This window comes from Mesoplodon mirus (genome assembly GCF_964341445.2).
Source record: "Mesoplodon mirus genome assembly, chromosome: 3".
Lineage (NCBI taxonomy): Eukaryota > Metazoa > Chordata > Mammalia > Artiodactyla > Ziphiidae > Mesoplodon > Mesoplodon mirus.
This window is the reverse complement of record NC_138978.1, coordinates 179,546,751-179,560,339: the sequence shown is the minus strand read 5'-3', so window position 1 is coordinate 179,560,339 and position 13,589 is coordinate 179,546,751. Positions and strand designations below refer to the sequence as shown.

Here is a 13,589-nt window from a genome sequence, read left to right as displayed (position 1 = left end):
CATCAGGTAACAGAGGACAGTAATTCCTGAAAGACAGGGAACAGATGCCATGAGGGCTACAATTGTTACATTTTATTGCCTTGAGAAAGTTCCCAGCCTGTGGCACAGAAAGGAGGAACCCTGAGTTAAGGGGATGGAGTTGAAAGTCCAGGGAAAGCAAAGCAGCTAGAATTCACAGCACGGAGTACCAAAAGGAGAGCACTACACAGAGAGAGAACCCTAGGGATCTTTGAGAGGTCCCCTTTGATGAGCACATGAGTGTGACAAGACTGTTCAAGGTCAGAGAAACACATCAGTGAGTAGAGGGAACAGTTGCTGACACAGGGCCAGGAACAGTACCTCCTAATTCTAGGGGAATTGGGTAGAGTTTCAGAAGGGTCTTGCCTCAGACTAAATGTTGCTCATGTCTTACATAACAAATCTTAAAAGCAAGACCCAAAAGAATCAAATTGTTTCCCAGTAATTTACCTGCATCCCAGGACAAAGCTTAAGAATATCTGTTGTATTAGTTAGGGTTTTCTAGAGAAACAGAACCAAGAGGATATCCATATAGGAAGAGATTTATTACAAGGAATTGACTTACACAGAGATGGAGGCTGAGAAGTTCCACAGTATGCAGTCTGCAAGCTGGAGACCCCACAGAGCGGGTGTTGTAATCAGTCCAAAGTCCAACGGTGTGGGGACCCGATGATGCGATTCTAGTCTAGGTCTGAGGGCCTGAGAACCAGGAGCACCAAGAATAGAAGACTGATGTTCCAGCTCAAATCAGGGAAGAAGGGACAAATTCCTTCTTCTGCATTTTTTTTCTATTCAGGCCCTCAGTGGATTGGATGATGCCCACACTGGAGAGGGCAACGTACTTTACTGATTCCATCAATTCAAATGCTAATCTCATCTGGAAACACGCACAGACATATCCCAAAATGACATTTAATCTGGGTACCCCATGATCAGCCATACTGACATAAAAAATTCACCATCACATTTATTCTTAATGTATGGCATCCAGTCAAAGATTACCAGGCATGCGAAGAGGTGAGAAAAGATGACTTATGATGAGGAGAAAAATCAGCCGATCAAAACCAACCAAGAACTGCCAGAGATGTTAGAATTAGGCAAGGATACTAAACAGTTATTATTACCATTTAAGTAAAGACATGAAAGATTTTTTTTTTAAAAAAAGACCCAAATCAAACTTCTAAAGATGAACTGCCTGAGGTGATAAATATACTGGGTGGGATTAATACTAGACTAAACATTGTAGATGAAAAGATTAGTGAACTTGAAGATATAGTAATAGAAGCTATCCAAAATGAAACGTACAGGAGAAAAAAGACTCAAGAAAAATGAACAGGTCGGGCTTGCCTGGTGGCGCAGTGGTTGAGAGTCTGCCTGCCGATGAAGGGAACATGGGTTCGTTCCCCGGTCCGGGAAGATCCCACATGCCCCGGAGCAGCTAGGCCCTTGAGCTATGGCCGCTGAGCCTGCGCGTCCGGAGCCTGTGCTCTGCAACGGGAGAGGCCACAACATTGAGAGGCCTGCGTACCTCAAAAAAAAAAAAAAAAAAAAAAAAGTACAGGTCATCAGTGAGCTGTGGGGACACTTTCAAGCACTGTAATAAGTGTATAACTGGAATCCCTGCAGGAAAGGATAGAAGAGGTGTCCAGAAAATTATTTGAAGAAATAATGGGTGAAAATTTTCCAAAATTTATGAAAACTATAGACCCACAGATCTAAGAAGTTCAATGAAACCCAAGTATAAGAAGCATGAAGAAAACTACACCAAGACATATCATAATCAAGTTGATCAAAATAAGTGATAAAGAGCAATCTTAAAAGCAGCTAGAGAAAAGAGATTTTAGGAAGTAAGATAAGGTTGACGTCAGGTTTCTTGTTGGAAACAAGGAATGGGAGAATACAGTAGAATAATATCTTTTAATATACTTCAAGGACTTCCCTGGTGGTGCAGTGGTTAAGAACCCACCTGCCAATTCAGGGGACATGGGTTCAAGCCCTGGTCCGGGAAGATCCCACATGCCGTGGAGCAACTAAGCCCATGTGCCCCAACTACTGAGCCTGTGCTCTAGAGCCCATGAGCCACAACTACTGAGCCCACAAGCCTAGAGCCTGTGCTCCGCAACAAAGACAAGCCACCGTAATGAGAAGCCCGTGCACGGCAACAAAGAGTAGCCCCTGCTCGCCACAACTGGAGAAGGCCCACGCACAGCAACAAAGACCCAAAACAGCCAAAAAATTAATTAATTTAAAAAACATATATATATACTTCAAGAGCAATATTGTTAATGTCCAATAGCATACCCAGCAAAATAATTTTCAAAAACAAAGATTAAATGAAGATTTTTTTCCAACATACAAGAGCTGAAAGAATTCACCAGCACATCTGCGCCATAAGAAATGTTAAAGGAAGACCTTTAGGCATAAGAAAAATGACAACAGATGGAAATAATGGAGCTACACAAAGGAGTGAAGAATGCAGAAATGGTAGCCATATGGGTAAATATATAAAATGATTATCTCATTATTTAAATATCTTTAAAAGTTAATTTACTGTTTAAAGAAAAATATTATTAATGTACTATGGGGTTTAGAAAATATGTAAAAATAAAACGTATGACAACAGTAGTTTAAAGGTCAGGAGAGGGAGAAGTAGTAATAACTCTTGTGTAAAATTCTTATTGCATATATGAAGTAGTATAGTATCACTTGAAGGTAGACTGATAAGTTAAAGATGTATAGTATAAACTCTGAAGTAACCACTAGAATAACAATACAAGGAGTTACAGCTAATAAACCAACAAAGGAGATAAAATAGAATCATTAAAAGGCTTGATTCAAAAGAAGGCAGAATCGGGGAAAAAGGGAACAAAGAACAGATGGGACAAATGGAAAAAAAAAAGATGCTAGGCTTAAACTTAATCATATCAAGCCACAGACTAGGAAGGAATCATTGCAAAGCATATATCTCATAAAGGACTTATATCCCAAATATATAAAGAACTCTCAAAACTCATTAATAAGAAAACTGATAACCCAGTAAAATAACAGCACCAAAGAAGATATGTGATGTGGACAGCAAATAAGCACAGTAAAAAAAAAAAAAGCTCAACATCATTAATTATGAGAGAAATGCAAATTTAAACCACCCTGAGTTATCACTGCACACAATAGAATGACTAAAATTAAAAAGACCAAGTGTTGGAGAAGATGTGGAGGAACTGCTGGTGGGGATATTAAAATGGTACAACCAACCTTGGAAAACATTTTGTCAGTTTCTTAAAAAGGTGGACATACGCCTGTCAGATGATCCAGCCATCCCTCTGCTAAGCATTTACCCCAAAGAAAAACAAGTTATACATCCATAGAAGGTATGTCAGTCTTCACTGCAGCTCAATTTGTAAAAGTCAAAAACTGGAAAAAAACCAAATGTCTATCAGCAGGTGAGTAAGTAAATAAATTGTGGTTTATCCCTACAATGAAACACTACTCAGCAGTAAAAACTAATGACCTACTGATATATGCAGCAACATGGATGAATCTCAATTTATACTGAGTGAGAGAAGCCAGAGAAAATAGAATACATAGTGAATTATTCCATATATATAAAACTTTAGGAAATGCAGACTAATCCATTAGGACAGAAATTCTGTGACAAGTGGTGGGAGGTAGGGTTACCAAGGAGATGAGACTTTTGGAGGTGAAGGATATGTTCATTATCTTGAATGTGATGATGGGTTCACAGATGCACTCATCTTATCCAGATGTGCACTTTAAATATGTGCAGTTTATTGCATGTCAGTTTTACCTCAAAGCTGGAAAAAAAATAATTTCTCCTTTTATTTTTTTAGATAAAAATATACTTTTCTCCACCCCCTTTTAAAAAGATATGTATATTCTAGACATCATACCCTAGCAGTATATAGAATTATTTGATTTCTTTTTTCCAGTTTCGTAGGACAGTTGACTCTTGAACAATACGAGTTTGAATTGTTTGAATCCCTAATTATACGTGGATTGTTTTCACTAAATGCATACTACAGTATTACACAATCTGCAGTTGGTTGAATCCTCAGATACAGAAGGAGGATACCAAGGAAACTCGCATAAGGAGGGCCCACTGACTATAAATTGTATGGGGATTTTTGACTACTCAGTGGGTTTGTACCCCTAACCTCTGTGTCGTTCAGTGGTCAACTGCATACTTTAGTGCATTCAACAAGTCTTCTGTCGATGGACAGTTTGGTTATTTCCCGTCTTTTGTTATTATAGATAATGCTGGAATAACATGGTTTTGTGCATATATCTTTCCAACATTTGTTGTTATATTTCTAGTATCTTTGAGATGGAAGTTTAGAAGTTGGATTGTTGCATCAGTAGGTAATTACACAGGTAATTTTGGGAGACGTTGCCAGATCACTGTTTATAGGGGTTGTTATCATTTTGTATAATGATCAGCAATGCATAAGAGTACCCATTTCCTCTGCATTCTCTCACTAAGAGAATATGTTGTCAAATGTTTGGATCTTGCCAATATAAGTGAGAAATGGTATCTCACTGTGGGTTTCATTTGTATTTCTTTCATTATGAGTGAGATAGAGCATGGTTCCCTGTTTGTGAGCTATTCCTACTTCTTTTCCTGAGGACTGTCTATTCATGTTTTCAGCTCATTTTACTATAGGTTTGCTGGCCATTTTCTCTATTTGTAAAGTTCTTTATATTTTAGGAATATTAACCCTTTGTAATATGTTACAAATATTTTTTCCGCACGTTTTCCTTGTCAGGCTTTGCTTATTTTGTATTTTTGTGTCCACGGGCTGGACACTTTTTTTTTTTCTCCAAGTAATCAAGGTTACACATCTTTTCCCTTGGATTTTGAGACCTAATTAGGAAGGTGTTGCTCACTCATAATACATCCATATTTTTTTTGTAGTAGTTGTTTGTTCTCATTTTTTACATTCAGGTTTCTGACCCATTTGGAATGTATTCTTGTGAATAGTGAGAAGAAGATCGAATTTTTGTTATTTTCCATTTGGTTATCCAGTTAGGCCAACACCACCTTACTAAAAAGTCTGTTTTTCCCCCAACTGACTCTTACTGTATGCTGAGTTGCCAACGCAGTTGGGCCTATTTCTAGATTTTCTGTTCTGTTCCATGGTCTGTCTGTCTGTATTATTGGGCCAGTACCAGACTTTTCATTACAGAGCCTGCTTCAACCGCCTGCCTACCTTACACCTATGCCATAACCTTCTTTTTCAGGCTTTTCCTGCCTGATTGTTCTAATGAATTGGCTTTATATTCAACTTATAGACATACCTTTAAAATCTGCAAACATCGTTTTCTCCCCCAGGTTAAATATCCTTAGTTTCTTCCACTTTCAGAACGCAATTTCCAGACTCTTCCTTGCCCTTTTCCACAAATCCTATAACCCTAAAATGTGGGACCCAGAACTGACCTCACTGGCATAGGTGTGGTAATGACAAGATTCCCTAGAATTACACTTTTTAAAGGGGCATCGGCACGAATGTGGGACAGTGTGGACATTTGGAATCCAGGAAGGGCAAAAGCAAGCAGGACTGGAGCGGGCCGGGAAGGAACCTGGCCCAGGAGACGGCGGCCGAGGCAGGGGGTGGTCCATCGAGGGAGCGGGAGCAGCTGATCTCCTGTCTGGGCATTTTAGGGCAGGTGCCCGGCGTCTCAGCACCTGGTGACAAAAGGATCCAGCCTCTGGGCAGGAGTTAAGTGGCTGGCCTTTCTCCTTTCCCCCAGCCCCCGCCCACTCTCCTCCTTCTCGAAGCTCCCGGGCCCATGGAACAGCGCTTTCTCTCCCAGTTCCTGCCGCAGGTGAGCCCCTTCATCTTCGTCTCGTTACTTGGTTGCCTCCGCGGAGGTCTCTTCGCTCTGCTCCCCCGCCCCGCTCGACCGTTGGTTTCTTCCGCTACGGCCCCGCCTACGGCGGGCCCAGCCTCCGTAGACTCGTGTACTTCCGCCCGGGGCCGTGTCTGATGACGTGTTTTACTGGAGGAGTAGGGCGAAAGTGCAAGCGGCCGGGGCAGGCGAAGTTCAGTCCCAGGTTCCGCCCCCTGAGCCGGGCCCTTTCCGAAGGAGGAAACGGTGACAGAGAGAGGGTCCGGTGTCATCCCGCGGGGAAGCGTCGCCTCCGCTCCGCTGTCCCGTCACGATGGACTCAGTTCCTGCCACTGTGCCTTCTGTCACCTCTTCCCCGGGGGACCCGGAGCTTCTGGGACCTCTGTCGGTGCTCTACGCAGCCCTCATCGGCAGGCTCCTGGAGGTGACGGGCCCCGGCCCCCAGCTCTGGCGGGCGGGTGGACGAGTTCTGAATGGGCGGGTACACTGACGGACGGGGCGAAGAGGAAATAGAGTGTGTCAGGCCCGAAGCGGGCAGGACGTTTCGGTGCTGTTTAAGGAGATGGTGGGGGTGTATTTTAGAAGGTTTTGTCGCGTGTTCATTTTTTGAGTACTTACGATGTGCCAGGCGCTGTGTTACTTTCTGGTACACAGTCGTGATCAAAACAAGCGAGCGTTATCACGTCCCTACAGCTCAGCTCCTTTTCACGTTATCCTCCGCACCTTTGGGCGATGGGGCCAATATGATAGTTAACGTCTACAGGGCCGTGAAAACAGTGTAGAAGCAGACAGGAGTTTAATGCGCTGTCTTTGAGGAAACTTTTAAAATGAAAATATTGGGTTTATAGAAGACAGTCTATCTAAACCAGTTATCAGGAAATGTTTGCAGTTTCTTAGCGTTTGTCCTTCTGTGAGTAGAAAACAGTTAAGATTTCAAATCTTAGAGGAAAAGCTGATTGTTTACGTTGTTCATTATCACTTCGGTTTTATTTGAAGCCATAAAAGATTCTATAGTATATTTCAACTTTTTGTTTTATGTGGTTTAAGTCATAAAAACCAGCTGAAAGAAAAGTATGATCCAGAGGGATTCGAGCCATGTGTTGGACAACATGATGTGTAGGGCTTATCGCAAAATGGAAATATAAGCTCAACGTAAAGACAGATTTATAATGTTTAAAAATACGTCAAGCCAAATAAGAAATAGGAAGCTGCCAGTATCCTCTTTTTATTGAAGCAGTGGAAACTATTGAAGAACTTTGAGGGGATCGCTATCTAACGCAGTTTGAATTAGATTTCTGCGGATGATTCTCTGTGACTGCTTTATTGTAAATTTCTTTCAGGTTTCCCACAATTTCTAATCTCTCTATTTCAGCTAGTTGCTACATTGCCTGATGATGTTCAGCCTGGGCCTGATTTTTATGGACTACCCTGGAAGCCTGTACTTACCACTGCCTTCTTAGGAGTTGTTTCATTTGCCATTTTCTTCTGGAGAACTGTCCTTGCTGTGAGTAAATAAAATTAACGTACACCTTTAGACTCATAAATACAGGACTGTTTTATAATCACTTGCCCTTTTGTTTCTTTTTTAGTTACTAAGTTGAACACAAATTAATATTTATAATCCAAGCTAACAGTGTAATCTTTGTTGGTAAAGACATAGGTGAACAAGACGACATGTGTATAATCTCAATGGGAAAACTTCAGTTTATAAATCAGAAGCCTTAAAAATGTTCATGTCCTTTTATATAGTATAATACCATATCTAATAGTCTATTCTAAAGAAGTAACGGATCATACATTAGGGATCTTGTACAGGGTGTTAAAAATGGAACCGTATTTATTAGAGTGAAAACTTCACAGAACCTAAATGATCCATCGTGGGGGGGGTTATTAAATTATTGTTTATCTATATAATGAGATATTAGGCAGCTCTTAAAATGTATGTATTACAAAGACATTGGGGCACAGAAAGTGCTCACAATTTAATGTTAAGTGGAAAAAAGCAGAAACCAAGACTTTAAAGTATAGATAAACTGTGTATTATATAAACGCATATATACGTACAGAAAAAATGCTGCAAATGGTAAAAATATATATCAGGAGAAGAGGTAAATTTTCAGTGCTTTTCCTTATATATATCTGTTTCACAGATTTTTCTAATTTGATCATGTGCTGTTGTGTTCAGAAAACATCTTTTTATTTGGAAATACATATTATATAGTGTCCAGAGACACACTATTAAAATTTTTATTCCTTAGGGTCTTTTTCTGTGCATAATTTGTCTTTCCTGCTTATATACATATATATATATATGTATGTATGTATGTATTCTTGTACAGATACATGCTTATGATTCTGTTTCGTGGTCATCTAACATAATTGAGGAAGAAGTCATTCTGTGTAAATGAGCTTTGCAGATGAAAAGCTTTCAGTTTCAGTTGAAGCTTAACAATTAAATGGCCAAAAGCAGGGGATGAGTACCACTCTAAACTTTGAGTATTCTGATTTCTTAATTTTATCAGACATGTCATTGTTAAGCTTTCTCTCCTTGCACAAGTGATTGTAAAATCACTTAAAAAGAAGGGTCTTTTGCCTGGATTCTTGTGAAGACTCCTTAAACCTCATGGGGCTTTCCCTCAGATACAAGGAAAAAGAATAGAAAGGGTGAACAGAAGGGAACACGGTGAAAACGTTTTCTGTTTCCCACTCTTGACTCTCCCATCTCAAAAGCCCTGACATGGCTTAGGTTTTTAGATGGTTATGTAGGCTTTATGTCCTAACTGCTGCCCCCGCAGCCTCAACATTTGGGACCTTGGTCCCTACTCTCATTGCCTGCTTGTTGCATCTTCCTGCTTTCCCTCGCCTGTTGATTTGGGTGAAAGGATAAAGGAAGCTTACTCCCTCATTAGCAAGGCTGTGACATTAGAGAAATAGTTATTTATTTCTGCGTTGGAACTCTGAATGCAGTTTCCTGGAACAGCATCATTAAAAATGGTATTAGATACTGTAATAATATTGAGATCACGGATGATTTGTGGACTGATCTGAGCATCTCATCACCATGACGTTTGACAAGGGAAATAAGTTCTGGGTTACAAAGACATTTAGTAACACTTTTTAAAAAATTGAGTACTGCTTGGATTTTATTCTCCTGTAATTCGGTGCTGTCTTTAGGAGATGATTTAGAAGATGTTAGCTGTTATTTCTCTCATTGCTTGTGTATTTTCCTATAGCAGTCTTCTTTTCCCTTTTAGATTTATGACTGCTATTTTTAGGGGGTTGGGAAAATCAGATGCTCTAGTCTGTTAGATTTCTAAATTCACCCAATAGCCAACTTTGATTAGGAATTCTAAGATGTTTTCTGATGAAAGAGGCATATCTTAGTACAACAATCATGCCTTTAATTGTGTTTCCTCAGAGTCTTTTTCAATTATCATTGTTTCTAGATCTCATTCTGGCTATTTGGGGTTGTCAAATAAATGATTTGGACAAGTGAAGCATTAGTATGTTTAATATGAAACCACTATTCCTCTTCACTTTTTTAAATTGAGAAATAATTGACTAGTAACATTATATTAGTTTCAGGTGTACAAATAGTAATTTGATATTTGTATATATTGCAAAATGATTGCCAATAAGTCTAGTTATTAACATCCATCACCAATACATAGTTACAAGATCTTTTTTCCCCTTTCCCCCCCTTTAAGATCTGCTCTCTTAGCAACTTCCATATATATAATAAACCCTTTCCATTATGGAACTTAAGTGCTCTTTTAATAAGATTGGTGCTCATTGAAAAGATACGTGAACGTATCTTTTTTTTTAATTAATTAATTTATTTTTGGCTGCGTTGGGTATTCATTGCTGTACCTGGGCTTTCTCTAGTTGTGGTGAACGGGGGCTACTATTGATTGCAGTGTGCAGGCTTCTCATTGTGGTGGCGTCTCTTGTTGCAGCGCACGGGCTCTAGGCACGCGGGCTTCAGAAGTTGTGGCACGCGGGTTCAGTAGTTGTGGCTCACGGTCTCTAGGGCGCAGGCTCAGTAGTTGTGGTGCACGGGCTTAGTTGCTGCATGGCATGTGGGATCTTCCCAGAGCAGGGATCAAACCTGTGTCCCCTGCATTGGCCGGCGGATTCTTAACCACTGCACCACCAGGGAAGTCCCCGTGAATGTATCTTTAGTTGCAAAAATAAGGTATTTACCTTAGTGCTTTTATCTATCAGAAACTATTAATGAAGTATCACTACCAATTAAATTTGACATTTTTTTAGCCTTTTCTTATTTTTTAATCCTGTGGATCCTTATGCTGAACCAAACCATTATTAAATTTTCATTCTGTTATGATTTGACTATTGTGTTAAGCACTATAATATTTCTGTTAATAAGATGTCTTGATATCAAGTTTAATTTCATTTCTCTCTCTTTTAGGTAAAGAATAGAGTATATCAAGGTAAATATTCAGGCTTATTTGTCCTGTTCCCTCAGTACTGGTATTTGATGTGAGTTTTGTGCAAGCTGACAGTAGATCTGGTGACCTCGGATCTCTGAGTGACTTACTAACTCCTGAACATTTTACTAATCCTAGGTTGCCAGCTTAGATGACAGAGTAGATGGTGATGCTAGTCGATGAGATAGGAGTTGAGGTGGCAACAGGGAGAAGAGGATTCGGCTCGGGCAGATCGAATGTTGAAGTAGTGCAGTTTATTACCTGTGAACAGTGTTCCTGTGCTACTGGTTTACTCAGTACAGTGAATGCGTAGTTAAGTAGATAATTTGAGGAATAGAGGTATGTCAATATGCTTACATTTTCTGTTTCTATTTACAAATGGCATATATATGAAATGATCACATTTTCTGAGACGAAAGGTGCTCATGAAGGGGAAAGACATTGAGCTAAGACATTTTACTATATTTCCTGTCTTTGAAATAAATTTAAGTTGGAATCTCATTGAAGTAAGGGTCATTATTACGTTTTTCTTAACTTTTCATATTTCTACACCCTTTAGTGCTGTTAACTACAGTTTGCTTTTTAAAGCCGTAACAGTTATGCTGAGTTCATTTCCCTCAGAGTGCCAGATAGCATGTCTTTGCTGCTCATGCGTTGGGTGATTCAATTTTTGATGATTTTATGTATTTCCCTCCCTTTTCAGTCACTGAACAGCAAATTTCTGAGAAGTTGAAGAATATCATGAAAGAAAATGCAGAGCTTGTACAAAAATTATCAAGTTATGAGCAGAAGGTATTAATTATTCTTTTAGCTTTTTCCCCCTGTGGTTCCAGCTCGAATTATTTCCTCCTGTCTTATAGTTCACTTGTTATGGTGTTTTTAAATCATATTAAAAAAATTTTTTTTTATCTCCTACAAACTATCCAAATGTGAAGCAATCATCATATGTGTAAAGTACTGCTTTCTTCTCTGAGGGATCTCCTGTTTGGAGATCAGTTTTTTTTTTTTCTTTTGGCTGTACGGCCCGACATGTGGGTTCTTCCCTGACCAGAGATCAAACCTGTGCTCCCTGCAGTGGAAGTGCGGAGTCTTAACCACTGAACCACCGGGGAAGTCCTTGAGTTAAGTTTTGGTAACACTATAATTTATGTTTCTAAATTTTGAATGCTTTATTTTATTTAGATCAAGGAATCAAAGAAACATGTTCAAGAAACCAAGAAACAAAACATGATTCTCTCTGATGAAGCAATTAGATTTAAGGTAAAAATCCCTTCTCTTTTTGAGATTACATTCTAAAGACAAAAGAAAAATAATGAGTAATTATTATTAATACCTTTTTTTGTAGGATAAAATCAAGAATCTTGAGGAAACTAATGAAATTCTGGGTGACACAGCTAAAAGTTTGCGTGCTATGTTAGAATCTGAGAGAGAACAGAATGCGAAGAATCAGGACTTGGTAAGAGTTTCGCTGTTAAGTGTTACTGTAAATTGGCTTTTGAACTATTTTGTAGGTTGGGTGAGATGAACTCTGCATTTTCCCGTGCTTGAACTCGAATAATATTGGGAGTCAGGGAAGTTGAACCTACTTCTATTCATTTTCGTGGAATTTTAAATGCTAATACCCCAAGTTATTAATTTTACAGGCCTCGGAAGTACTTTTGTCCTCAGCCCTGGGTAATTTTCATATTGCTTGGCTCTGCCCTTTGGAACATGTAGAGCAAATAAGAAATAGTTGCCCCTTTGAGTGGTCTTAGTACTTTGTTTTGATTTGTTTTTGCATGGTTCTTTTCTCAAAATAAACTTTAAATGTTAGAACAGTTTTTTTTAATTTTTATTTATTTATTTATCTTTGGCTGAGTTGGGTCTTCGTTTCTGCGCGTGAGCTTTCTCTAGCTGCAGCGAGCGGGGGCTACCCGTCATTGTGGTGCGCGGGCTTCTCAGTGCTGCGGCTTCTCTTGTTGCGGAGCCTGGGCTCTAGGTGCGCAGGCTTCAGTCGTTGTGGCGCACGGGCTTAGTTGCTCCGCAGAATGCAGGATCTTCCTGGACCAGGGCTCGAACCCGTGTCCCCTGCATTGGCAGGCAGATTCTTAACCACTGCACCACCAGGGAAGTCCCTAGAACAGTTTTTGAATTACATAAAAGTTGGAAAGATAGTAGAGAGGGTTCCCATATATCGCACACCCAGTTAAGCTTGATCACCTGGCTGAGGTAGTATTTGCCAGGTTTCTCTGCTATAAAGTTACCCTTTTTCCATCCTCTGCATATTGTACTCTCTGGAAGGAAGTTACTGTGCACAGCCCACAGTTAAAGAGTGCAGAGTTAGGCTCCACCTCCGTGACAAATTCCTCGATACATTTTGGAATTCTGTATCTGAGATTCAGCTCTTCCCCCTCAAGTCCAGCCATTTTTAGTTTAGCAAGAGAACTTTTAAGTGACCTTGGGATTTTTTTCTCTACCACTAGGAAAAATCATTGATGTGAACTGGTTTACTTGAATTTTTTTTTTCATTTTCTTTCCTTTGACTTTTTTGGCTCGTCATGTACCACATTATTTCATAACTAGGAACGTTGCGGATGGTATGAAATATTTATGTTTTCAGTATTTTCTTTCCTCATGTCTTTACATTGTTGACTTTTCTCCTAGGCCAAGACTGGATCACCTGCTTTTACCTGCTATCTAGGGGATGGCTCTGGGATGTGTTTTGTTCATGTTTCTTCTTTTTATCATATATCCCAGTGTTTCTACTGAAATTCTAATACATTTTTGTGTTCTTTTTCCCATGGCAGATATCAGAAAACAAGAAATCTGTAGAGAAGTTAAAAGATGTTATTTCAATGAATGCCTCAGAATTTTCAGAGGTAAAGCTCTCTACAATTCCTGGAAGATATATTAATATGATGTCTTAGTATTTTGAGGAGCAAACATTTGATGTGTGCTAGAAAATGCAAAAGACAAAAACCGTATGTCTAATTGGGAAAGTAACTTTTTGTGTGTTTTTCTTTGGAATTATTGCTCTAACAGGAGTGTTTTGCATTAGGTTCAAATTGCCCTTAATGAAGCTAAACTTAGTGAAGAGAAAGTGAAGTCTGAATGCCATCGGGTTCAAGAAGAAAATGCAAGACTTAAGAAGAAGAAAGAGCAGGTAAAGGGAAGTTAACGTCATAGATTATGTAAACTAGAAAACCAGATAGCATTACCTCTTGAATATCTTTTCTTGGATATGGTGTTTAAGGAAATGAAGTATGTATGCAGGATTCA

The 13,589-nt window shown here is 39.4% G+C and overlaps 1 protein-coding gene across 9 annotated transcripts in view; it reads left to right on the top strand.

Annotated features, from left to right (window-relative positions):
* Positions 1–13,589, top strand: part of MIA3 (MIA SH3 domain ER export factor 3) — a 74,568-nt gene that overhangs the window by 45,219 nt on the left and 15,760 nt on the right. For 8 of the 9 annotated variants that reach the window (XM_082613786.1, XM_082613784.1, XM_082613783.1 and 5 more), the window contains exons 7-13: positions 7,256–7,387; positions 10,313–10,334; positions 11,035–11,123; positions 11,514–11,591; positions 11,677–11,787; positions 13,118–13,189; positions 13,369–13,473. In XM_082613786.1, coding sequence (XP_082469912.1) covers positions 7,256–7,387; positions 10,313–10,334; positions 11,035–11,123; positions 11,514–11,591; positions 11,677–11,787; positions 13,118–13,189; positions 13,369–13,473 — 609 coding nt within the window. Of the gene's footprint in view, positions 1–6,049; positions 6,308–7,255; positions 7,388–10,312; positions 10,335–11,034; positions 11,124–11,513; positions 11,592–11,676; positions 11,788–13,117; positions 13,190–13,368; positions 13,474–13,589 lie in introns of those variants that run through there. The other variant, XM_082613787.1, reaches the window with a different exon arrangement.